Below are 27,041 nucleotides of genomic sequence, written 5' to 3'. Positions count from 1 at the left end.
TGAGGGGCGCCTGGGTGGCGCAGTCGGTTGAGCGTCCGACTTCAGCCAGGTCACGATCTCGCGGTCCGTGAGTTCGAGCCCCACGTCAGGCTCTGGGCTGATGGCTCGGAGCCTGGAGCCTGTTTCCGATTCTGTGCCTCCCTCTCTCTCTGCCCCTCCCCCGTTCATGCTCTGTCTCTCTCTGTCCCAAAAATAAATAAAAAACGTTGAAAAAAAAAAATTAAAAAAAAAAAAAAAAAAAAAAAAAGAAAGACATTTTGAGGAGAAGAAACATGGGATTGTGACACTGAACCACGGCGTTAAATGTCATGTGGAAACTAGAATGGAGCTCTGCTATGCCCATACAGAGGCAAATTACAGGATTGCTCCTTGTGTACAGGCGGAGGAAATGATGAAGAGAATTCACAAATATAGTTACTTCAGAAAAAAGAAAAAGCAGAAGACAAGTGAAGGAAGAAAACTCTCCACTGAGATTCGCAGTGTGCACAGACAAGTCTCTGAGTTCTTGGCACACTTGAGACAGTTGGCCCAAATGAGGGAAAACAGATCCCCAATTGTAAATGGAAATCTACCATTGGACACCCCAGCAGTGTCCACATCCACTGGTTTGTCTTATCCTAAACCATTTTCAGACCCCTGCCGACCATCTAAATATACCCTCCTAAACTTCCTGCATCTGAATGAAATCACTACATTGCTCAGCTCAGCAACACTATGGAGCCCAAACAACAGTCTTGTAATTCTGCCTTTTTATATAAGCCTCCGTGGCACCACCAACGACAACACACAGTGGATACCCCCGCCCAACCGGGTCTCGCGTACCTACTCGTGACTTCACCGGAAAATGCCCACTCACCTAGTCGATCCACTCCTGCCGGGTAAAGCCTGAGCTTCCAACCCCTCTGGAAACTGACACCATGGACACAGGCAAAGCGCCTCAAGTGGTCTGTCTAGCTCCTCACTACAGCATGCGACACCGTGTCCTACTTTTCTATATAACCATTCTCATGCATGGACATGAACCAAGACGTGAGGAGAGAGAAGAAGATGGGAAGAAAGCCGGGGAAAACCTTAGGGGAGGCAGAGAGGAAAAACAGGATCAAGTCTGGGCCATCCCATGCCATTGGACTAGCACTGGGTACCCAGTTCCAAATCCTTCACTGGCAGTTTGAGTCCGAGGGAAGAGGTTCCCAAAGGGTCGATCATGTTCTTGTAACGCTCCCCACGGTGCTGAGCTAAGAACGGGCCCCAGTCTGGCTGTGGCGAGCACACCAACTTCAGCCTCTGCAAAGAAGCCAAAGACACACAGGGTCACAGAAGTAACACACCATCCCTCCCCTAGGCACCACCCATCTATCCCCAAACTGCCTGACACCACTTTTGCCAGAACCTTCCTTAAGCCAAGAGGTCCCCGGCCAAGAGAAGCGGTTAGGACGATAGCCCTCTTAATTAATGAGGTCAAGGGACGTTAAGGAGGAGACGTGGTTTGGTTCGCTTGAAGTTATTTACATCGCCCTGCAGGCAATATAACAATTGCTCGGGGTTTGCCTTGCACAAGATTAACAGAGGATAAAGGACTCAGATTTTAATTATACATTTTTTCCTTCCAAATGAAGAGAATTCGCAAGCTTCTCTCTCCACTGCCAGACGCAGTCTGTAAAAGACATGCGCTCAGTTACTTTTGTTCCATAGTCCCAACAGTAGGTTGTTACATCAAAATAATTGGATTTTGTTTAGCATATTTCCCCAAAGTATATAAATGGCCGGGGAAAAAAAAACACAACCCCAAAAACACACTGCCAAGAGTGAGCAAAGATTTTAATTATCTGTTGACAAAAAATATATGCTCCTGACTCGGTTCAGCAGTGTAGGCGAGCCAGAAATAATGGGACTGTCTCTGATCCTTCAACTGAACTTTTTACAGAAAACATAATGTGATGGGAAAATTTTCTAGAAAAAAGTTAAGAAAACATATTTCAGACTCCATAAGGGGGAACAATTATATGTTTATTACCTATTAAAGTGAAGCTATTTCTTATAGCTGTTAGTTTAATCTCCCCTTAATCATCAGTTTGCAACTTTGTGTCCCAAATCAACCATAATAAATTTATAGAACCAACTCATCAGTTTAGGGAATTTCGGCCTAAGACAAAAGTAGCAGAGGCTACACTAGCTTCTGTTCAAAGGGAATGAGATTTCTGGGTCAGTTGGTGGGAGGTTCATCTGGGGCAAGAGGGAGACAGCCCTGGGGGTAAAGGGGCCCACAGTAATTTACCTCAAGGGGACAGCAGACAATTTCCTGAGGATGCAAACTGGAATACCGCTTCAGTAAGGAGACTCCTACATTCCCTTTGTCAACTCTGTCTCCATGTTCAGTCCATTGAAAATAAAAGCCACCCCCTGTGTGGGATGTTCCGGAGACCTCTCTTCCTCTTCTCAATCTGACCAAGAGCCAAGTCCATACACCTGTTCTTCGCTGCCCTCTATTGGCAGGTGTTTCTTTGCCTTGGTCTATCCCAAGGCCTCTGAAACTTGAGTGTGCATCAGAATCACCTGGTGGGCTGGTTAAACTACAGACTGGGGGGGTGGGGTGGGGGTGGGGGGTGGTTCCCGTTCCCCACCTCTGGTTCAGTGGAGCCAGCTGGAGCCTGCTCATTTGCATTTCTAACAAGCTCCCAGGTGGTGCTGATGCTGCTGGTCCCGGGGCCAAACCCTGAGGAGCACCGGTCTGGTCCAAAAGGTCCAACCTCTGGATTTTCAAGACAGAGGCAGTGCTGATCTATCCCTAGCACACCTGAGCCAGTGACTTCTCATAAGTAACAAAAGCCTGACCACACTTCACTGGTGGCTGAACAAGTGGCAATGCGTTCCCAGACACCCTGGAGTCAGGGTGGGGATTTTTTTTTTTCTTTAGAAATGAGGAAAGTATCCATCAAGGGATTAACAAGGACAGGTCTCACCTCACACCAGCCATGCCCCAGACCTCTCATTACATTGTATGGGGATGGTGACATGTTCATGAGCTTGGACCCCTCAGCCATTCTAATACCAGTCCAACAGGAAGGGGTAGTGATTTAAAACGTAATGGGAATAGATGTTTGGAGGGAGAAGACTTGGACAGAGATGCACATCAGGAAAGTGGGAATCTGACGTGTGGTTAAAAACCAAATATCAGATGTAAACTGTGGGTAAGGGGAGGGGGGGAGGGGAACTCCAGGAAAGAGGAGACATGATCGCTTATTCCCCAGAGCTGCCAGGGCACTGAGGAAGAGCATAACAGCTTGGCCTGCAGATCGGCTAAGTCTCTCCATTAGAGGAATAATACATAATAAAAACGGGTTTAATAGAAACGGTGGCAACTGTGATCACTTAATCACCAAGTCTCCCTGGAGAATAAGTTTACCGAATCTGTTGTTTTTTAATGCACGGAGCTCTGAGAGCTTCTCCCTCGGGAGGGGATGGCAGGGAAAAGGAGCTGATGGAATTACCTCAATAAATCTGCCAGGGGCCAGATGCATTTTTATCACAAACATAATTGGAATCCAGATAACCGAACAGGCGAGCATCAGCCATCCGAGCACCATGGACCAGTTAGGGTAGCGATAAGAGCCATAGGTCATGGGCTCCCACTGGTAAAAGCTGAAGCAAAGGATAAACTAGGAAGAAAAGAGAAACACATGTGTTAGGCTGGTGATGCGAAGTGTTCATTCCTAACAGCCAGGTATTGAGCCCCTGCCATCAGTTTGCTGCTTTCCTATCTATGATCCCATGTTATATCCAGACCAACCCTGGAAGAGGTATTATTAATAATCCATTTTCCAAATGAAGAAACTGAATTTCAGGAGGAAGATGACACACACTTGGCCAGCTGCATTTGCCATCTCCCAGAACTGAGCAACGTGTATGGGTACACACACACACAGGCTGTGAAGACACTGTAGGGGCCATACATCAAGGGGACTGATGCGTGGAGCGGGGCGTATTTAAAGGGTTGTCTGTACTTTCTATAGTGGATAATCAAGCTTTTGTTGTGAGAAAGAATCCATGCAAGGTATGTATTTAAAAAAAATTTTTTTTTAATGTTTATTTAGTTTTGAGAGACAGAGAAACAGAACCTGAGTGGGGGAGGAGCAGAGAATGAGGGAGACACAGAATCTGAAGCAGGCTCCAGGCTCTGAGCTGTCAGCACAGAGCCCGACGCGGGGCTCGAACCCACGAACCGTGAGATCATGACCTGAGCCGAAGTTGGATGCTTAACCAACTGAGCCACCCAGGCGCCTCTAAATGTATGATTTTAATATTTTTAGAAATGAGTTGATGGGGTGCCTGGGTGGCTCAGTCGTTTAAGTGTCCTACTTCGGCTCAGGTCATGATCTCATGGTCTGTGGGTTAGAGGCCCTCGTCAGGCTCTGTGCTGACAGCCCACTCATGCTCGCTCTCTCTCTCTCTCTCTCTCTCTCTCTCTCTCTCTCTCAATCTCTCTCAAAAATGAATAAACATTAAAGAATAAAAACAAAAATAAATAAATAAATGAGTTGAATCTACCTTGACTTCTCCTTGAATGGGGAATGGCCCGTATCCAGGCGCTGCCTTTAAAGCTGGCAGAGTGAGGCCAGGAGTGGTTGGCAAGCAGTGACTGAGCCTGAAGCTGAGTCCTATAATAAACCATGGGGCACAGAGTGGGTGCATGGCGCACTCTCAACCGACTCAGGATGAACAGGCTGTGTCACCCAACAGTGGGCCAAGAGCCAAGAGGCCAGCAGGCTGATCTCGGTTCCACCGCTAACTAGAGGAGGGACCCTCATGTCTCAGACTTCTCTGCTACAAAATGGATATATTTCACACTGCGTACACAACACACAGGGGCTTTCTGGGAACAATGGTCTGATATTTACTCAAAAGTCCCCTCTCAATTTGAAGAGAGGTGATGAGTCATTTTCTGCCCATTATCTGCATCACTGCACACTTCGGCAGGAGCAATGAGCACCCTCTGAAAGCAAGTTTAGAGCAGCTGAGAAGGAACAAGGGAACACCCATGGGAACAAGGGAACACAAAGAGAGGCACTGGAAAAGACAGAACAGGGGTTTTAACTGTTCTTGCCACACCTTTGGGGAGCACTGACCTGAGAAACTATGTTCTTGCCCATGTTCATAGAGGCAATATAGTGGCAGCTGAGAATAATGTACCTAATAATGATGACATAAGTCCTGCCTTCCCCACCCGCCACCCCCCCCCCCCGCCACCCCGCACATCTCATTCTATCTTAAGCAGTAAAATAATGGCCCAAAAATGATGGGAGGGAATTATGTCAGCAAAGATGATATATGGAAGTGTTTTAGAAAAGCATGAAGCACTATACAAATGTAAGGCATATCTATATTATTGCTGCAAAGCCCAGGCTGCTGGGCCAAGTGATTATTTCAATGCAACAATAATTCAATGTATTGATCTGAAGCAACATGAGCCTGAAGACGGCTGTTGAAAACGCTGCTCCTACGCAAAGAGATGCCTTACTCTAGGCCCCTTTTTAAACATTTGCCCCTAGAGTTATAAACTTTATTAACCAGTCTATTGGAAGTATGGCCTAATGTAATTATGGTAAGTTACTCCATTTCATTTACTATATAAATAGCAATACATCTGCTTATGTGTGCACATAATTCAGTAACGTGATCTGACTATGTATACAATAATTGCATGGGGAATATTTATAGCTCTATAAATCCAAGAAGGCACATATAAAAATGATCAATTTCATTTCAGAGGTTTCTAAGTAATTTAAACCCATAATCTCAGTTCATTCCAGCATACCACAAATACTCGCTTTACAGAAGGGCAAGTGGCAAAAAATAAGTGTTAGGCTTGGTCCTTTGGTACCCATTTCCAGTTGCACAAATTCCACATCAAACTTATGTGTGCACACCTGTTCTTGCCATAAATTTCCCTCTTCCAAGCCAACTTTGATAAAACCCTGCCTGAGACAAGCCTGGCCATGAGAGATAATAATTTAACCACTGAGTCAGGCCCACCCTGACATTTTGCTGATGGCAGCCAAGGAAGGAGAGAGGTACATCAGTTGACAATGGATTTGGCCGCTTCTACTTGTCCATAGCTCCCAAACACAGAAGGGGAATCGGGATCAGGAGCTTTTCTGGGATCTCTACAGGTTTCTGACGGGAGTTGCATAATTGAAATCAAGAAAGCACAGCATGGTTGAGAAACTTTCTCAAAAAACACAGCAAGTCCCTGCAATTTCTTTTCCCTGACTCTCTGCTCACAGAGATTAGAATTATTTTAATTCCAAACTGGCCAAACTCCACTTGAAAATGAAAGCACTGAGTTTCTAGAAATTTATTAGAGTGTGGGCTTGAGGCCTAGAAGCCCTGGATTCAAGTCTCAGCTCTGCCTCCTGAAAGCTTTGTGGCCTTGGTCAAGCTGCTTAGCCTCCCCGGGCCTCAGCTCACATAACTGTAGAATGGGGGGAAGAATCACCCACTAAACAGAGTGGTCGGAAGCTTTAGGGGCAAAGTGCCTTCCTCCAAACAGACCTCCACAAATGGTGGTGCCGGTTCTTACGTTTATGTGATACGTTTCTGCAAAATATAATAAAATTCTCTGAAGCTTAATCTCTTCCAAGACAGGAAGGAAAGTCAGGTCTTGATTTCACCCAAGAATAAATCATATGTGGTGGTGACTGGGGGAAATGGTGAAGCTCAGGAGAGCCAGAGAATCCCCCCAGGCAGGAGAGTTTCAAAGTCTCCCCCCCACCCCCCACCAATTAGGTAAATCTGAGCTCTTCATATACATTTCAGTCCTAAACTCAAGAAACTGGAAAATCCATTTTGATTCTTTTCACCCCTCGTGCCCCAAATCTAGTGGGACTTTTCTGACAAATTATCGCCTCTAAAATGTGAGCATTGATGTGGGCCTCTCAGTATGGTGTTCATGTCAGTGCAGAGGGAGATAAATGCTGAATGGTTTTTCTGTCTAAACTTATGTCTTTTCGGAAATCAGTTGAGGTGTTTTGATTAAAATTCACTCTGTGACAGTTAAAAAAAAAAAAAAGAGGGGCGCCTGGGTGGCTCAGTCGGTTAAGCGTCTGACTTCAGCTCAGGTCATGATCTCATGGTCCGGTCCGTGAGTTCAAGCCCCGCATCGGGCTCTGTGCTGACCGCTCAGAGCTTGGAGCCTGTTTCGGATTCTGTGTCTCCCTCTCTCTGACCCTCCCCCGTTCATGCTCTGTCTCTCTCTGTCTCAAAAATAAATAAATGTTAAAATGTTTAAAATGTTTAATTAAAAAAAATTTTTAAAAAAGGAAATACATATTTTCTTTACAATTTTACTTCATCCTGTCTTGTTTTCCTTTAGAGAACCTGGTGCTGAAGTTAAACAACGGTCTTAAACTGGTTTCCAGTGCCACCTGCCGGCTGCAACCAGAACTACAGCCAGCTTCCCGCCGCCTTGCTTTGATAGCACCCATCACAAGCCAGGGAAGCGGAGGAAAGGCAAGGTCGCAGTCAATTACTGTGCTTGGAGGGTGAATTAAGGCAAAGCCTTCAGCCTGTATCACAATAAAGGAAGGGACGGGATGTGCATGCAAGTCCCTATGCAGATTTACTGACACATGAAGGGCTCTGATCTTTAAGAAGATGAATGTCAGATGATCTCAAAATGTCATCGTCACACTTGAGGATGATGAGATAGTTCTCAAAAAACAATAAAAGTGAACCATAAAGGTCTAATTTATGCTATCTTGGTTGTAGAGCAGCTCTACTGAGTAGTGGTTAAGAGCAAGAGTCCTGGAGCCTTTTGCCTGGGCTCAAACCCAGGCGGTGGTTGCTAATTATTAGGTGTGCAGTGCTAGGTAAGTCACATAGCCTCTGGGTGTCAGCTTCCTCATCTGTGAAATGGAGGCGACTGCAACGCCAGCCCCACAAGGCTGCTGTGAGGGAGAGATGTGGTGGCACACATAAAGTTCTCTGAACAAAGCCCGGACCGTGGTTAGCACGTGGGAAATGTGACTGTAATCTGCTAACAGTACATGAGGAAATGTTCTGTAAGGTTGCTCCAAACTGCATGAGTCACCGCTAAGCACCTTCAGGTGGGCCACTAGATCTCTCTGAACCTCAGTTTCCTCTTCTGGAAGGCAAGAATAATACACCTTGTTCAAACGTAAAGCACCACATACACAGGCGAGATCCAACTACACGATAAAGCGTGCAATCCTTACCGTTAAAATGGTTGGAGTTACAAACGCCCAGCAGACTTTCCAGAAAATGTTTGGCTGGAATCCAATCATCATTTCTATATCTTCACAGAATCTTTGCAAGCCTGCAAACAGACAAGTGGAGACAGCATGAGGTGCAGTGGCAGGGGGTTGGGGGAAGGGAGGGTAGAGGACAGGGTCTAGAGGCCCTCAAGTAAGTGCCATTGGCTAGGGATGGCCCCAGACTGGTGTCAGCATGACCCCTATTATGCAAGAAACCATCAGACAAATGATTCGCTGCCAGGAAGATTAGGGCAAACTGAACATTTAAATAGATATTAAATATGCTCTGCAGTGAGGGTCAAAAATGTCATCCCAAGGTAACATCTAAAAAGCTCAGTTGCAGTCTACCCCAGGCGTCTCAGCACTGCCACAGCCAGGCATAGTCACCTGTGCGGCTGTTTTCACAGATGGCCTTATGTGCTTAGCAACAACTTCGGCAAAATCCATTACGATCGTGGTCAATAAGCACAGTGTATTACGAAAGCCTTGGGATTTAGAGTGAAAGTCACTACATATTAGTTTTTGTCCCCACCCTCCCCAGGACACTCTTCCATGAGCCAATTTATCTTCACTCTGTGTAAGATGGCAACGGCCACTGCCCACTCTGTTGGAGCTCAAAGGACTGCTGTCCTGGTCACTGATCAACTTCACTGAAGTATCAAGCAGAGGAGATGGTTATTCTCATGGCCACACATAACTACAATCCCCACACACTCACAGTTTACCAAGACCTTTAAGCTACTCCTTGGACGGAGGGGCCACTGAGGAAGGTTTTGGAAAGGGACAGCTTCTCACATTGTTTCCTGAGCTCATCAGAAGCATGGCTTTCCCCCAAGTGTGGGTCGCCATGCTGATGGGACAGGAAAGCTCCCTGAATTCAAGCTTCAGTGAGTCAGTATTTCTGACCAGGGGCCTGGGAGCCTCAGCTTAAATTTCCCCATTCCTTCATCCTCTGGTCATTTATGTGAAAAGTGGGTACCCTGCAGGTCAAGAGGAGCAGAGGCACTCCTCGGGGAAAGCCCCCATTTCCACTATGCCTCCTCCTTTCAGGAATAATCCCTTGCACATCTTGAGACCTTTTTGTTTGAGACATTGGCCACTTGTTCCTCCAGTTCCCGGGCTCTCCCAACCCCCTTAGGTTTCTGGGTCCTCTGCCCTTAGCCCCATGAGGAGCAGGGTAATTCAGTCGCTGGGGGCTCCACTTCCACTCCTCACTTGCTATCTCTTACCCTTGGCCATCCACTCCCTGTGTAGCACCTGTACGAGCTGCCTTCACCTGACCTGTGCCCCTGTCCCCACCTCAGCCCAGAGTTATCCTCTAGCCTTGTCCCCTCAACGCCTGCTCTGTGCTGCATGGCAGCAGGAAAGAATAATGTGATATGAAAAAGCAATCTCTTGCTGGGGTAGAAAGCAGACACTGGTACTCCTTCAGGGAACAAAATAGTTCATCTCAACCCCTTTTTTAAAAATGACCCTGATAATATTCTATATCTTGATCTGGATGCTGGTTACCTAGGGGTAAAAATTCATTCAGCTGTACACTCAGTTATGTGTTCCTTCCTGTATACACGATGTTATACTTCAGTATTAAAGTTTACCCTCAAAAGTCCACTCTAGCCATCAACCTCAAAATAATGGATCCTGAGACCTTCCATAGTCCTCAGCTCCTGTTATTTGCTTCTACTCCATGCCAAGCCCAGACCCAGAATGTCAGCTAACTCTCATGATCATGAATCACCAGGCCCTGCTGACAGCAGCCATGATGGAGGACAGCCAAGCCTGAGGTTAGCTATAGAGCAGCCTGCTCTGGGAACGGTGTGGGAGGTTCACCAAAGACAGCTGTTCTCAACTCACTCTAAAGTTTCTCAGGTGGCAGCTGAGCTTCCTATTCTGTCTTAAACCCTGATCAGGGTCAATCACAATGTGGTACAAGGGAAAGAGTGCTGGATGGGGAGTTAGGATCTAAGAATTGAACCCCTGTTCTGCCTCTAATTCATGGTGTGATCTCAGGAAAGGTATTCTGTTTCTGAGCCTTTGTTGGTTTGCTGGGGGGACTGGAGAGATCAATCCATGACACAAAGAGGCTCCAGGTTGGTTCCTTATATTCACAGGCAAGAACTTCATGCCATGAGCAGCTGACCTGACCCTCTTTGGATTTGTTATTTGTGCATGTTCTTTAGTGTTATCAAATGCCTTCAAATGAGTGGCCTCTCCGAGCAGTGAGGGGAGAAACTCAAAGGAATAGAAATCAAAGCTAAGACCCAGAAAAATAGACACAAGACACTGAAGGAAGCCTGAGTGTTTAAAAAAAAGATTCTAGAAGTTTCTGCTACGGTTTTCAATTCTGTTACCAGCTTATTCCTCTCCAATAGACCATCCCCAAGAGATGATGATGTACAGGTTGACTCGGAAACTGATTTGATGGAGCGCAGCGTTAGACCCGAGGAAGACACAGAGATGGCCTCCTATAGGAGGAGAGGGATGGCGGTAAAGAGCACTCCAGCTTTCCCAGAGGGGTGAAGGAGCTAGATGCAGAACTGTAGGAAGGGGCAGATGGGGGCTGCTCAGATTCAGCAAGAAGCAGAGTTTGATGCAGAGAGCATGGTGCTGGGATGGTGAGGGAGGAGGCTTGGGTTCCAGGGCCAGCTCAGTGTCCAGAAAGTCACGTCCCTCTCTGGGACTCACATGAGGGCTCTGGACACCTGGCCTTGGCCTCCCACTAGCTCCAGGTCCCATGATGGTTCTGCCCCTTCTGCCAACTTGTGGTCTGGCCCTGCAGGTATAGCACAGGAGAACGGGCTGAGAGCCACCAGGCATTCGTCCTCCTGCCTCCCACTCATTCCTGATCAGGCTCTCCAACCCTTCTACCCTCTGCTGGCTCTAAACCCAGTCCAGTGATACCCATCCCATGGCCGACTCACCCAAGTCCCCACCTGGGTCCCTTACTGTGTCAATGGCTACCTTCCTCTCAGGCCGTTGTTTATGTGGCTTCCTCTTCCTGCTCTGTTCTTTCCATTGACCCAAATCCCCCTCACCCTCAAGGCCTAACTCTTCTTTTTTAAAAATTTATTTGTTATTTTAGAGAGAGAGAGAGAGAGAGAGAGAGAGAGAGAGAGAGGGAGAGAGAGAAAGGGAGACAGTGCATGCGAGGGGCAGAGAAATAAAGAGAGAGAGAATCCCAAGCAGACTCCACACTGTGAGTGCAGAGCCCAATGCAGGGCTTTATCTCAAGACTCTGAGATCATGACCTGAGCTGAAACCAAGAATCGGATGCTTACCCGACTGAGCCACCCAGTCACCAAGGCCTAACTCTTGATAAAAAGAATTGTTCATGGAGCCTGGGGCATATGCATAGGGACTTGCCTGCTGCATGATCTCGAGTCTGGAGGGGTAAGATAAGCTCCAAAAGGGATCTGAGCAACTGCTTGTTACTGAGTTAGCAGGAAAACAGCAGGAAAAATGTAGTAAATCATGGCTACTATTCTAGACTCAACAAACAGATTTGGGGCTCAGAAATTGGTTCCCACAAGCTCCTTATAACCAACCAACCCTAAACTGAGAAATAAAAAACTTGTTTCAACCAACCAATCATTTTCACCCATGCAGCTTTGTGGCTTTTGTCTTTATAAACCATACCCTTGCCCTTGGTCTAAACATGATCTTCAGGGGGCTGCTCTCCCTCCTGTGCAGCCACAGCTGGCCTCCAGGCATGTGAGCTGTGCACTTGTACTGGGCCCCACACTCAGAAGGGTGCTGCCCCTGGATTAATGGTCTTTGGTTGCCATCTTGAAATTCTTAGTACATTTTTAATGAGGGGTTCCGCATTTTCACTTTGTACTAGGTCCCACAAGTTAGGCCTCTGGCACTGTGTGTACCTCAAATTGCTCCTTTATAACGAAGGCCCCATCTCTAAAAGCCAAAACCCTATGTGTTAGCTCATATTTTTCCCACCTTGGTTACCAATAAGCTCAACACTCACTAAATCTCAGTCTTTATTTTCTTTTATATCTTTTTCTCTCTCAGACAGTACCTTCTTGAGATTTTTCCTGGCTACTCTGGCCCTCCTTTTTCTTTGGGCAGCAAAAGCTCCTGACCAGGGATGTGCAGCTTAGTCCTGACCTTCCTCTCAATGTTAAGTGTGAAGTGGCCTTACTCTTCCTGGAGCTAGCTGGCAAATTGCCTGAATATCCCTCCCCACCTTCCTAGGAGCACACAGGACATACAGTAAGCACCTAATAAATACCTGTTCATTTACTCACACATTTACCTGTGTGAGTTATTAATGGACTGCAGCCTGTCTTTCCTAATGTTTACTGAGCCCCAGCAAATGTTGCTGGGGGAATTTGCACTCTGAATGAGAGGCAGACAGTGACATTTCAGTCAACAATGTTCTTAAAGAAGGTGGAGTCATGAGGAACAAAGTTAAGCTTGCATGCGTAGAGTTCTGGAGAGACTTGGTTGTTTTGTTTTGTACTACAAAGCCCTCGATGAGTTTGGCCTGCAGGATGGGTAACAAGAATTGAAGAAGGACATATTCCATCACGTAAAAGCCACTGTTTGGTGTGAATCTAACATCCCTCATGAGGATGTGGAGAAAGACAGTCTGGGGGCTGAGATATGAAACAAGTAACTGACCAAAGTTGAAAACACAAGCAAGATAATTTCACATGTTGCAACTTAGAGGAAACACACAATGTAGAGTCTAGCAGATAGCAGACAGGAGGTCTTTGTGATAGCAGTTCAGGCACAAGGTCCCCCAGACAGAAGTCTCCTGAACTGATGAGCTCCAGGAAGGTACAAATCATTTTTTCCAAGTGACTCTATTTATTTAAAAATCTCTTAAAGGGATCTCACCTACACAGAACATAGGGAGTTCCACTTTTCAACCTGGATCCCTCAAACCCAGATATTGGCCTTTGAGGAATCCTGACTGCAGAACCTGAATCAGCTACTCAAATCCAAAGATAAAACTTGCAAAGTACACCCACCATATTTTATGTGTTCAAATGACCTCTTCCTCCTCTGGAATCTTGAGTCTAGAGACTATTAGAACCAAAAAGAAAACACAAATCTCTGCCATTCACTTGCTTAGTCAGGAAGGGAGAGCCTCACATCAGTCAGGTTCACTTTCATTCTTCACAGGTCTATGTTAAATGGCCTAAGACTAACTTTGCATTAGTCTGGCCTCATCATCTGAGTAAAGAACATACCACTTTCTGGAGTATAAATTATATACATGTTCAGGCTTTTCCTTTCTTCTAAGATTCACTTCTTAATATTCTGTTCAGATCTAGGGCACCTGGGTGGCCCAGTCAGTAAAGTATCTGATTCTTGGTTTCAGCTCTAGTCATGATCTCATGATCTCACAGTTTCGTGAGTTCGAGCCCTGCATCGGGCTCCATGCTGACAGTGCAGAGCCTGCTTGGGATTCTCTGTCTCCCTCTCCCTCTGTCCCTCCCTGACTCAAAATAAATAAATAAACTTAAAAAAAATCTTAAAATTCTATCCAGGTCCAAATCAGAGGTTCATGCCGACTTACTGCACTCACCCTGAGCTCAACACAGAGTCAGCCTGGTTCTGGAGGCAGCTGAGCGCCAGCTCTCTTAGAGTCCAGATAATTTTCTTGATGGTCCCGGAAAAATTAGCACAGCTCAGGGACTAAGGCACTCAGGGTTTATTTTTCCTTCCGAACCAAGAAATCTATCAGATTTATAATGGGGAGGGGGCGCAATTTCACTTCTAAAAACAGAAAATTTTAAAGGCCTCTATCTTAATGATGTATGTAATCCACACTGGGAAGCACTGTTTTATAGAATCGAATTGTGCAAGTGTGCCTTTTGTGGCAGTCGGCAGTAAGGACACAGAGTAGAGGAGGTCGAGACAGCTCTTTGCACTTGGTCCAAGGTTGCAAATGAAGTTCCGTCCTGACTCTGCCAGCGGACCACCACGAGGGGCTGAGTCTCCAAAAGGGGGCCTCTGGGCCTCTTCTTGCCTCTCCATGGCAAAGCCTTTGGTGTCTGGGCACAGAGCTAAGATTCACAGTGGTACATTGACTGGGTTCCTGCCAGTGTCTGCTCAGGTAGAAGGCTCTCTGACACTTCACCCTGACTCAACGGCAGGTCCTCAATCAGCCTTCACTGCCGACTCCAGGCTATCTTTTCCGCCCAAAGTGCTGGCCCCATGTCTGTGGCCAGCAGAAACTAAACTCTCCCGGCAACGGGGATGTGATTTCTAGACTGAGACCAATGTCCCTTCTACCAACACCCAAATGACTGTAGTATCTTCCTGTTTCTGGGGCACCCAAGTTTTGCACCCAAGACGTTTCCTTTTCACATCGTGATCATCACCACCACCCCTCCATTTTAATGAAGTTTTCAGGAGAGCAAGAAGCTGTTGAGAACCTGTTGGGCAGGAAGTTAACAACTGCGTTAAAAGCAAGATGCTCCTACCAACGACAGATACCTGGCCATACAGTGAAGTTTTCTGGGCCCCCAGCTTTAATTAAAAGGGGGAGTTCTGCAGAGTTGTCTGGCCTGACCCCTCTTCCTCCAGACATTTGTCCTTTATGTGTATCGTGTGTTCCAAGTGATACCCTGCATTTCTTTTTAGTTTAGAGCATGCTGCTATGTCTTTTTGGTTTTAATATACAAATAGTCTCTACTGGCATTGTTCACATTCCTGGTTCTGGTGACCTTATCTATGTTAGGGAGGCCTTAGTCTGTGGATGGTTCTAAGACTTCCAGGTACGGAGAAGTCATTAGTGCCTTGAACCCAGTAGGGCTTGCTTGTGTGACTGGCAGTGCACACAAGGGGGCCAGGAGATCCCCTGGTGAGACACCCCCCCACCAAGCACAAGCACCTCCACACAAAAGGCAAAAATGGCATTTGCTGCCCTACCTTCCTATTGTTCTTGATAATAGCCCCCATTAATTACGGGATGCAGGTTGCCATGGTGATAATAGGACAGACTAAACTGTAAGGAAATTGGAAGTTCATTCCTGGGAAAAGCTCGGATTGAGTTCTTGCATCACAGACTTCCATTATGTTAATAAAGTTTCCTAAGACCAGTGAGCCTGGTGGTCTCTTTTCTCATTGTGGTATCTGAGGCCCAGCCTTGAAGCTACTTCTTGCCTCAAGCTCGATGAGGATTGCAAGACCAGGAAATAATTTCACACCTGCAAAGCAGCTTTCCTCCTCCCTAATCTGGCCACGTCCACAGATCCTAAGTCATCACGTGTCAGACCATACCCAAAGGCATGGTCTTAGGAGTTTCTGAAACAAAGAGGGATTTCTGAGTTTCACCATCAGCCACCTTTTGCTTCTCAGTTAAATTCGGATCACGGTGGTCCCGAGGCAAATTTGGAAATAAAGGTGCAGCCCTCTTATGTTTCCCAAAGAGCCGCAATTAAACCTGTCATCATCTTATTAAATATGGAAAACCCACTTGCCACGGATGCCTTATGACACTAAGTCCTCCCTTGGCAGTCAGCATGGCAATCTCCTTACCGTACACGTAGGAGATCCCCACAAGCTCAAAAATGGCAATGATGACGAGGGCGTAGGACGCAGCATACGTGTCCACAAGCTGAAACATGTAAATTCCGCCCTGGTAGGTAAAAGAAAACGATCAACACCAGTGGGCTTGGATCCTGGCTCTTCCCACTTAGAACAGCCAATCCTTGCCTTGTGGGGAGGAGAGTCAGATACAAGCAGGAGTCAAAGGCTCTCCCCTCCCCTCCACAGTGGTAACCTAATCCCAGTCTAGTATGCAGGCTGGGGGCCTTGCCATGTTAGCAAAGCAATTCCTCGAGAGAGACTCTGAGCCAATCAATAAAACAAGCACAGAAAAGTGATCTAACATCTCACTCTTAAAAGGCAAAGGTCAACATCTGAAGACGTATATGTGAAAGCAGGCAGATGGTTTCATTTTTGCCTTAAGCAATAGACAGCTCTACCCCTAAATCTGCACTCCCCTGACCTTCATATGACCTTTAGGTGTCATTGGGCACTCCTCACACATCCCCCTGCACCTTTACCTTGCTCTTTATGCCTCTCCATGACAGATGAGGCTTAGAGACTATCTTATGCCAATTCATCATTTTACAGATGAAGAAACTAAGGCCCAAAGGAGTGACTTGCTCAAGGTCACAGAGAGAGAGAGAGAGAGAGAGAGAGAGAGAGAGCAAAAGCAATACATATACTGAGCAAGCTAACGTGCAAGACTAGAAGGAATCCAATAGCTGTCTGACTCCCATGTGTAATGAGTAACCAACTGGGAATTTCTCTGGTCAGTAAATTTGGATTTTCATGTATTCTATTTTCTTAAAAGTAGGACACACCTGTCTTGTTGGCTCAGGGAAGCGACATCTCAATTATGAAGATGCTACAAGTAACACTAGTAGCCAAGGTGACGGGTTTTTATCTGTGGCCAGAATCCCTCATGACTGGGTGTTGTCCACACTGGAATGGCAGTGACTCTGCTACTACTAAGAGTCTCGAGCAGATAGCCATCGGGCCCCCACGTGCCCCACCCCAAGCCTGTGGCCAGCAGGCAGCTCACCTGAGTGATCATAGGGAAGCCCATGATGAAGAAACAAATGCAGCAGCCCAGAGTGAAGACCGGCTTGTGTGTGCGCAGGTACTTGGGGAACTCATCTGAGATGGAGGTCACGATCGTCTCGATGGTGGCAAACTGGAACGGTGCCAGGAGAGGGGCATCTGAGACAAACCACCCAACCCAAAAGGTTCCCAAGGTCCTTTGTGTTTCCCACCGGGGAAAGAGGTATTTGCATGAGGTTTGGTTTTTAGGACTGCATTCCCCTGATGGGTCTAAAAGGCTTTGTTGGGGTCCAACCCACAAGGCCAGCAAGGGGAATCCAAAAGGATGTGAGCTCTAGAAACTGCATATCCAGCCCCCAGAGACTGCACACACTCATCCGTCAGGACATGTGAAGCTTCACTTGGTATTCATGAGATGTAAATTCCTTTCCTCCAGTTTACCTCGAATTTGATCTTGAACTTGAGGAAAACCCCTCTTTGCGCCAACCATTAACGTCTGAGCCCCTGCCAGCAAGATTCGTGGCAGTCTCAGCCCCACAGCAATCTCCCTAAAATCGACTTCATATTATTCCCCCTTATCCAGCCCCACAGAATTTGCATTGGCAAAGTGACACCAAAGATGGAAGTCCACAGGCTAAAACTTGCATGGAGAGTGGAGGGAAGGAGAGGGAACGGCTTCTTTGCACGACGCCACAAGTCACCCATGAATACAAAGTTGTCCTGAGCCCTGGACAGGTACCTCACCATCCTACACTGCTCGGGGAAACATTCAGAGACCACCAAGGCCAGCCTGGCCACAGGCTGCACAGAGGAAGCAGGCGAGGGGGTCTTCAGGAAGGGCCTCGGGCAGGCTCTTCCTTTGATAAGGGGACGCAGCTCACCATAGTGTCAAGTCCAAGAGTGAGGAGCATCAGGAAAAAGATGATGGCCCAGAACGGAGAGAGGGGCAGCCTGGTTAAGGCTTCTGGGTAAACCACAAATGCGATGCCTGGTCCTGAAAAGGAACAAGACAGATGACTGCACACAGGCCCAGCTCCGGACCCCCTCCTCCTGGAAGGAAGCCCACAGGGGCCTCTCCACAGACATATGCTACTTTCACTGGTTGTTTTTCTTCATCTCCTTTCATTTCCCCAGTTAGACCTCAAACTCCTTGAAGGGAAGGACTAAGGGAATCAGGCCCACCCTTCAGTGAACTCAGAGGTGAGGCTAAAAATAGTGCCACAGCAGAAACTCAGACTCCAAGGCCAGGCTGTATCCCACACATACGCCACGAAACCCCCCATCTCTGTGTTGATGAGTTGGGGGAGCATATATAATAATTACCCTGTAGAACAGTGATTCTCAACCAAGGGTGAGTTTAGGCCCCCACCCCTGACCCAGGGGACGTTTGGCAATATCTGGAGACAATTTTGACTCTCACTACTGGGGTGGGGGATGATTATTGACATCTCGAGGGCAGAGGCCAGGGATGCTGCTAAATATCCCTCAATGCACAGGACAGTCCCCATGACAAAGAATTATGCAACCCAAATGTCAATAATGCTGAGGTTGAGAAACCCAGCACTAGGTTAGACCATACCAAGAATGACATCATTTCCTGCCTTTCACAGTCTTTCCTCCTAGTCACTCCTCCAGGAGAAACCTTTTGCATAAATCATGCATCTATCTACTGCTTTTATTATCTTGCCTTCAAAGGCTTGGTAAAGACAGGGCTACATCAATCCACAGGTAATTAGTTGGGGAAAGGGGGCTGTGAGACACAGTGTAAAGGTTAAAGGAAATTGGACTCTAATGGTCAGACAGATCCAGGTCCAAATTCAGACTCTAGGACTCCAGCTATGCAACTCAAGACAAGCCATTTCATTTCTATAAGCCTTAATTTTGCCCATCTGTCAAATGGGAATAACAAAAATACCTCACAGGGTGTTTACGAGGGACAAATGAGACAGCACAGGCACAGCACTGAGACCAATGCCTCACACATCATCAGAACCCACAGATTATTCACTGTGATTATGAGTGGATAAGGAACTTGGAAACTAGCAGTTCTGATTCAGGGTTTTCAGCAAATACAACACGTGGCCTTGGCAGAAGAGGTCTGAGCTGCCATTTCTCTGCTCTCACAAAGCCTGCCAGACATTCCTACCTGCCTCGCAGCCTCACTGGGAAGATTACTGTGACCCACGATCGCTAAAGACCCAGCAGTTACAGATTTCCTCGTAAACAGAAAACTTAATGATAGTGGCAGAGACAAGCGAATGCCAGGTTAATCCACAGCCACCGCACGTTTGGAAATCAGATATTGCAGCACCTGGAGTTTTTATAACTCAAGCATAACAGCACTTTTTTAAACTGGAATTTATCAGGTTGTTAGTTCCTAATGTTGCCGAGGGCCTTGGGGTATTTAAAATATAAAGCCTTGAATGCTTAAGATACCCCCGCTTTATGCATTTATTGAACAGACGGCACAGCCAGCCTCTGAAGGCTTCCTATGTGAACCATAAAAGTCTGTATTAAACTACAGTTCAAAATAGGTCTCAAATGCAGAACACCAAGGAATCCAGTTTAGTGCTCTGGCGACAGCCGGGCCCATAAAGCGGACAAGAAGGTCTTGAAACGGCCACGACACAAGGACCTGGTTGATTGCTTTAACAGGATTTGGCCCTTTGGGCTTTACTGCTTTTTCAGGGGGCAGGAAATGATTTCAAAATATTCGGCCTGCTTCTACTACATCTGCCTCCCTGAAGTACACAGGTGAAGGCATCACTTTCAGCAAACTCAGTGTATCTAAGGTGGCTGGGAAGTGGATTTTTTTTAAATACATTTTTATATTACTTTGTAGAGTTCAGGGTTTTTTTTCTCCCCCACTGGAAAAATGGATTGACTGAACCCCAGCAGAGTTTTCCCCAAAGAGGCCCTTATGTCCCATAGAGTCCGAGTCCTGTTCCTCTCCTCTCCCACTGGGAGGCAGTATAGCCCAGTGGCTGGAGGGCATACTCCATTTCCCTTGTGGACTGAAAAACTGGCTCTTCCTCTTGCCAGCTGTGGGACTTTAGATGAGGTTTGTTCTCTCGGGACAGACGTCAGTTTCCTTACCAATGTGGATAATAGTACCCACACTGGGCTCAGAACAATGCCTGGACATAGTGAGAACTCAGTACGCAAAGATCGTCAATACTCTTCCTATGAGAGGGGATCAAAGAGGTTCTGCATGTCAGCAACTTGGACAGGAGGTCTCTGTCTTGCTTTATCCTAGAGAGTCTCTAAAAACACAACCAGGGCTCTGGTCAATGCAATACACCGATCACAACACACCGGATATGGCCACTCTGCTGGGAAGCCTATTACGAATGGAAAAGTTCTCAGAGGATACACTGCCTGAACTGTGCCTTTGGAAGGAAGGACTGGCATCCAGGTGATAGACAGTTGGATGGATGGTCAGTCCTGTTTGAGAGTATTCATTTTGATCAGCAGTGTCTCTGAATGATTAGGGACCTAGATCTGGGAACTCTAAATCCAATATGCACATCTGTGTTCATCTACTCTGGTCTAACCCAGTCTATCTGAGGGTAGATGAGCATTTCTGCTGCTGATAGAGCTTCTGGTTGGATTCTGACCATGAGTTTCAGCTCCACAGGCAGCAAAGAAGGTGGTTGGCAGGTGACCCTAAAGGTTGACTTCCCAGGAAGGTGCTTTTCTGGGGTAGATGACTGAGAACATGCCCCCTTCCCTATGCTCATCGTAAAAGCAGAGGACAGCTGGTGTCATCACTAATCCCATCCTCAGCTCCCCCCAAACCGATATGGCTGAGATGTACAGCAATGACTTTGACAAAAATGCCTCCCTAAGAAGGGAGTGGTAAACAAAATAGAATATTGTTAGGTCACTAAAGAGAACTTGTTTTGGAGTAAAGACCAAAACACAGTTACTAGTGTTGGGTCAGCAAAAATGTACCCAATGTCTGCATGCCAACATGGCCCAGCTAGGAGGGGGTGGGGCTGACATTGACTGCGGGCCCGACCCCAGATGTCTCTCCTGGATCCTGCATAGCATCCATCATACCTGAGAAAATCAGACATCCTGCCAGTCACATTTAAGAATGTGTGTAAACTCAGATGAAGGGATAGCTGCCCCAGGGGGTCTGAGAGGAGGCCTTATGAGCCAGTGCCCACTCCCTCATGCGAATGAGGCACTCTGTCCCTGTGCCAGTGACAACCAGAGATTTAACACATTAGAACCTGTAAGAAGTGCTCTTCTCCCCATTTAAATCAGAGGAAGTGAGAAAAGTCTGGAAAGGGGAAGTTTTCAGAAAGAAACATGGGCAATTGTCTTAGTCTTTCTTTATAAAGGAAAAACAAAATTCTGTTTGGGTTTTAGCGATAGGTGCCTCCAAATCCTTTTCCTGGGGCAGGAAAGAGCTCAGAAGAGTTAGCTAAGGTGGCCACCCATCTCAGGAATCATAACCCTGCAACATGGCCACTGGTTCACGATGAGCTCAGGAATGTCACAAAACTCACAGACACTTCAGATCTGCTAAAAAGTGGGTCAGAACCTCCCTGCTCCAGCTACTCTGCTTAGAGGAAATGAGGACAGCTGGGGTGCACAGGCACCCCCCCCCCCAGGACAAGGCCTTCTCTCCCCTCCCTCCCCTCCCTGCTCCCCAGGGACTTGAGAGGTTTCAAGGAGGGCAGGGGGGTAGCATTCACTCAGCAACTCTAATTTAATGCAGTGCTGAAGAACCAAACACCCTGGGGGGTTAACATTCTCTCCTGGCAGAGGTAATTACCCCCCTGGAGTATGCCAGCTCTTTAACTCTTTGAGGCCCACTGTGCACCAGCAGCATCACTGAAGCCCTAATTAATTATCCTTGGGGAGCCAGCAGAGAGCCCAGCAGCAGCCCGAGGAGAAGGTGACATTTCTAGGGCTTAGTTCCCTCAAGTGCTCGCATTGGAGCATGACCTGGGAATGGCAGTGAGCTCCCTGGAGGAAGCCCTGTCCTGTCCCCACAGTCCCGGCGCAGTTCCAACACCAAGGCATCCCACGAACATCTGGTTAGAGAATGACTGAAATGACAGACAGTAGCCACAATGAAATCCCTTAATCACGGGATCCTTTGTGGAGTAAGGCTGGGAGGAAACAAAGAGTTAAATAAAAATAGTAAACACTATCTACAAAAACGCTGTGCTGGAAATAACAGATTGAGATGAAAATGAAAGCTCTCTATAAACTCACGAGTACCCATTAATATGGGGATCACTTGGATGGAGAGTAAACATTTTTTTCTACATCCTTCCCACCACCACCATCCAACCTTTCCACTCACTGGGGGAAAAAAAAATGGGAAAAAAAAAAAAATTGCAGGTCTGCATTGCTAACTAAGCAGAAGGCCCTGAGAGCACACCTGACCTAACAAACAGAAAATGCTTTGTCAGGAAAAGCTGCTTTGAAGTCGGTGCCCCGGGTAGTAGGCATCAGCACTCGGTTTCCACAGACCCTCTGCGAGGGATGCCATCGTGCAGCGGGCTGTGTCCACATGAGCTCCAGGGTGCTGGAGAATCCTCTTTGGGCGCTGCCCAAAGAATCCTCCACTTGCCCCTGACAGGCATAACAGGCATAGATCTTACTTATTCAGGCTGGAGCTGCATTAAGAGAGGAAAGGGAAAACCAAAGAGAGGAGAGGAAGCAGGAACGGGGCTTCTATACCAGCCCCTCTGGTTGGGAACTGGCCAGCTCTGACCCTGCATGAGCTTCCTACTCAAGCTTGTCTGAGTCTCTCCGCAAGGCAGTGTTGGGCTGTCCCACCATCTCCTATTCCAGAAGGCCAGTTTCCCAGGGGAGCATAGGTCAGGAGCTCGTGAGGCGAGCCTGGAGCCTGTCCTGCACCAGCGGGGTGACAAACGCACCGTACCTTGGTCCGCCACGTTCTCAATGTTGACCTTGCGTTCGTTGGCCATGAAGCCAATAACTGAGAAGATGACAAACCCGGCAAAGATGCTCGTGGCACTGTTGGTGCAGGTTACAATGAGAGTGTCCCTGGGGAAGAGACAAGAGTTTGCCATTAGGTGTGCTCTGTGAGCAGGAAGGGACAAGGAGAAGGACACACAAATGTGTGCCCCTGTGTTTGAATGCACATGTGTATGTGTGTACGTGCCCATTTCTAAACATGTTTTCACTGTGGGCCGGAAAGGAACAACCAGTCTTGACCAAAGATCTCTCCTAACTGCCCTACTCCAGGGCCCCTGGGTCAAGACTCCAGTTCTACGTGCTCTCGAACCAGGGCCGCCCTCATCAAAGTAGCAGAGGCAAGACTGTCCATCAGAGCAGAAGCGGACGGGATGGAGCCTTTCAAGGACTCCAGGACAGGAATCATATATGAGAGAAGAGAAGGCGGTGGGACCATGAAATGCCACCAGGGTTTGAGGACACCTTGGGGTGGGGCACACAAAAGCCCAGGGGTTGAGGCAGGCTAGGAGACCAGCCCTCTGCCTTCACCCCGGCGCCCTCTACTGGCAATATGATTGCAGTTTCCCAGCCTGCCTGTCCAGCCAACCTGGCCAGACTCAAAAGAGAGGTCAAGCTAGATGGAACCTCAGAGAGAATTCAAATCCTGATTCTCCCACCTGTTGGTCACGTGACCTTGAGCAAATTATTTCCTTCCACAGTGATTTTAAGTGGTGGCAATGACCCCACCTTTCTCATAGGTGGTTGTGAGGAGAGAACCATGTGATGTTCTGCACAGTGCAGAGCCTGGCACGGAGCAAGTGTTCAGTAAACAACCCACCTTATCTGGCCCCTTAGTTTACTGATAAGGAAACTGAGGCACAGGGAAAGAAAAGGGCTAATTAATTGTGGGTCAGGATTTGAACCCAGACCTACTGCCTCAGCCCATGTTCTTTCTGCCACATCACAGAGCCTCCTTTCTACCAAAGCACAGAGCCATGCGTCTCCTTGGACAGTGTTCAGACTGATTCTCGGGTCATAAGTTCACGAGCAGCCGTGACCAGAGAAGTTCACATACCTTAGCTGGCATTCCGGCCATTATGGGCTGAATTGTGTGCCCCCAAATTCATATGTTGAAGTTCTAATACCCCAGCTGCTCAGAATGTGACTATATTTGGAGATAGGGTCTTCACGCAGGTAACTCAGTTAAAAGGAGGTCATTAGGGTGAGACCTGATCAAAATGACTGGTGCCCTAACAGGAAGAGATTAAGACACAGATGCACACCCAGAGGAAGGGCCTTGTGAAGACCCAGGGAGTAGAAGGCCATCTACAGGCCAAAGAGAGGCCTCAGAAGAAATCAACCCTGCCGACACCTCGATCTTGAACTTCTAGTCTCCAGCACTGTGAGACAATTAATCTCTGTTGTTCAGGCCACGCACTCTGCGGTATTTGTTATGGAAGCCCTAGCAAGCTAGTACAAAAGCTGTCTCCAACCTGGCCTCCGCCCAGCTCAGGCCCATTTCCTTCTAGCCTCCTGCATACACACCTTCTGTTCCAGTCCCACAGACCGGCTCCCACCTCACATCTCCATCACATTCAGTCTCATTCCCACCTCTAGCTGTTCCTGACACCTGAAATAAACTCCCACCTCCCCTGCACCTGCTGAAATTTGGCCCAGTAGAGATCTCACCTCCATGAAGCCATCCCAACCACCTCAGCTCACAGCTTAACTATAATCTTTTCCTCTTCATTCACAAAATATCTCATACATTATTAGAAAATAATAATAATGGCAGCTTCCATTGATTCAGTACCTACTATGTATGAAATATTTTTCTACAAACTTTGCATACATCATCTCTTACCTCTCCATTTATATATAATATAATATAATATTATATATATATATATATATATATATATATATATATATATATAATCTGCATTTTATAGATGAGAGAAAAGAGGCTCAGAGACATGAGATATTTTGCCCACATCTCACGTGTTAGTAAATGAAGTCATAACTCAAATCCAATTCCAACTGACTCTAGCGCTGGCTGGCTTCCTTCCTTCCTTCCTTCCTTCCTTCCTTCCTTCCTTCCCTCCCTCCCTCCCTCCCTTCTTCCTGCCTTCCTTCCTTCCTCTCTCCCTTCTTTTCTATTTTAGATCAGCTCAACAATAGAATAGACTGTATTTTCTTATTGTTTGTCGTAGATGTATTTAACTTTCAGACGTCATCTCCTCCAGGAGCTGTCCAGGCTCTCCTGGGTGGAGGTCTTTGGGCTTCCCTAACATCACACCATCCAAATATTCTCAATGTCACTATGTATCAGAATCTCCTGAGGATCCTCTCTGGATATATAGATTCCTGGGCACACCCCACTTCCAAATATTCTGATTAATAGATCTAGAAAGGGACTCAAATCTTGCATTGTTTTTTCAGCTTTACTGAGGTATAACTGAAAAATACAATCTATAATATATTTAAAGTATACAACCTGATGATTTGATGCATATATACATTGCGAAAAGATGCCCACCACATCTACTAACATTTCCGTGAATTAACATGCTCATCAACAGAGTTCTCTTTCCCCTGTACCTTGCTGCCTTTCTTATTGGGGTCTCTGGCAATGTATTTGCCAAGGGACAGTGACCACACTGCATCAGGGACCAGCATACAACTGTATCCATAGACTAGATAGCTCACAAATGACTATCCCGGGACACAGCCAGCTGCACAGCAACCTCTGGGGAGGCTCAACCCCATCACATAAAGAGCCACTGAGCTCATGTGTCAGAGTCGGCCCTGCAGGTTGGGGTCCAGGCCACCAGAAGCTGGCAGCTAGGACTTAGCAGGTGGTTCCATCTATGCCAGAAGCAACCCTCTGGCTCTACCTCACGTTAAGTGTGAGGGTATGGTGTGGCCTTAGGTGTCTGATGAGTCAGTCCATTGATTTGTTCCCAGACCTTATTCCCACGCAGCAGCCACCTCTGGGTTATCAAGTGCCTCCACGTACCTGTAGCAGTTGTTGTGGAATTTGTTGTAAGAAGAGAGAGTGATCAGGCCTCCCCATGCAGCAGACAAAGAGAAGAAAATCTGAGTGGCAGCATCCTTCCATACCTGGGAGGCAAAGGGAGAGAAGATCCAAGGTCACTGGAGGAGGGGAGGGGAGTCTCCCAAAGTCAGGGCCACATCATCTCCCCAGGGTGAAAGGCACACCAACACAAATGAGAAACATACATCATTTGTGCTGGCAGCCAAAAAGGGGCAGTAAATTCCCTGGGAGATTAAACCTCCATTCTAATCGAAGGAGAGGAAACCAGACTACACATACAGGCCATGCTTGTACGTCCTGCCACGTAGAAGTGAACAGAAGGGGACAGCCCTCTCTCTAGCTGCATACGTGCTCGATAAATAACCGGAACAGCAAACGTAGTCATGGGTACAAAAGAAATACCTTCTTAAACTGACGTCCTTACAGATTACAGCTGGTATTAAAACTCTAGAGTTCTACAGCTCCTCGCCTTAGTAAAACCATCTGGGCCTCAGCACAGTGGATTGCATGGTGCCACATCCTCCTCGAACTTGGCTGACAACGCCTCTTGGTTCTCTTGGTGATCTCTCTTAATTGTCCCCATAAAACTCCAGATGGCCACTCAGGAGTCAGAGCTAGAGGTTTATGTGATTTGTACAATAGACCTCCCATCATTTTTATAAATTAAACCCAGTGTTTAAATTGTGCTTATAATGTGCAAAGAGAAAGTTCAAGCCTGTGCTGGCAAGTGTGCACCTACCCCACCACCCACTGTCCCACACTCCTGAGTAACAAAGCTGTGGTCTCATGTAAAGACAGCCATTCATCGAGTGAAAGGACCCCCTCCCTGCATCAAGGGGAAGTGCAGCTACGAGAAGATTATCCTATGATTTAGTTTCTGACCAATGATGTGAAAAACAAGTATCATGTGGAACTTCTGGGGTTTCTCCTTTATTTTAAGAGAGGGAGGGTACCTATTTCCACTTCTTTCTGCACTCTCTTTGTGCTACCTGGAATGCTGGATACGATGGCAGGGGTTCTGGCGACTACACAGAAGTGAGTCACGTGAGGACAGAGAGAGAGGAGCCTGGAACTCTACGAAGCCACCCAACCAGTGCTTAACTATGTACATTGGGCCACTTCCGTGCATCAAAGGGAAAGAAAATTGTCTTGTTCACACTGTCATTACCTGGGGTTTTCTGTTACATGCAGCCAAACCCAATCCAAGCTAT

General features: G+C 47.1%; 1 protein-coding gene across 2 annotated transcripts in view; it reads right to left on the bottom strand.

Annotated features, from left to right (window-relative positions):
- Positions 1 to 252: 252 nt before the first annotated feature.
- The window catches only part of SLC6A5 (solute carrier family 6 member 5), a 64,163-nt gene continuing 37,374 nt past the window's right edge, over positions 253 to 27,041 (bottom strand). For both annotated transcript variants that reach the window (XM_058688462.1, XM_058688461.1), the window contains 8 exons: positions 25,792 to 25,895; positions 22,738 to 22,862; positions 17,711 to 17,823; positions 16,831 to 16,962; positions 15,777 to 15,876; positions 8,232 to 8,332; positions 3,489 to 3,656; positions 253 to 1,284 (listed from right to left, as the gene is read on the bottom strand). In XM_058688462.1, coding sequence (XP_058544445.1) covers positions 1,129 to 1,284; positions 3,489 to 3,656; positions 8,232 to 8,332; positions 15,777 to 15,876; positions 16,831 to 16,962; positions 17,711 to 17,823; positions 22,738 to 22,862; positions 25,792 to 25,895 — 999 coding nt within the window. In that variant the 3' untranslated portion in view covers positions 253 to 1,128. The remainder of the gene's footprint in view (positions 1,285 to 3,488; positions 3,657 to 8,231; positions 8,333 to 15,776; positions 15,877 to 16,830; positions 16,963 to 17,710; positions 17,824 to 22,737; positions 22,863 to 25,791; positions 25,896 to 27,041) is intronic.

This window comes from Neofelis nebulosa, chromosome 10 (genome assembly GCF_028018385.1).
Source record: "Neofelis nebulosa isolate mNeoNeb1 chromosome 10, mNeoNeb1.pri, whole genome shotgun sequence".
In the NCBI taxonomy this organism is placed as follows: domain Eukaryota; kingdom Metazoa; phylum Chordata; class Mammalia; order Carnivora; family Felidae; genus Neofelis; species Neofelis nebulosa.
Note: the sequence above shows the minus strand (reverse complement) of the source record. Positions and strands in the feature narration are given on the sequence as shown.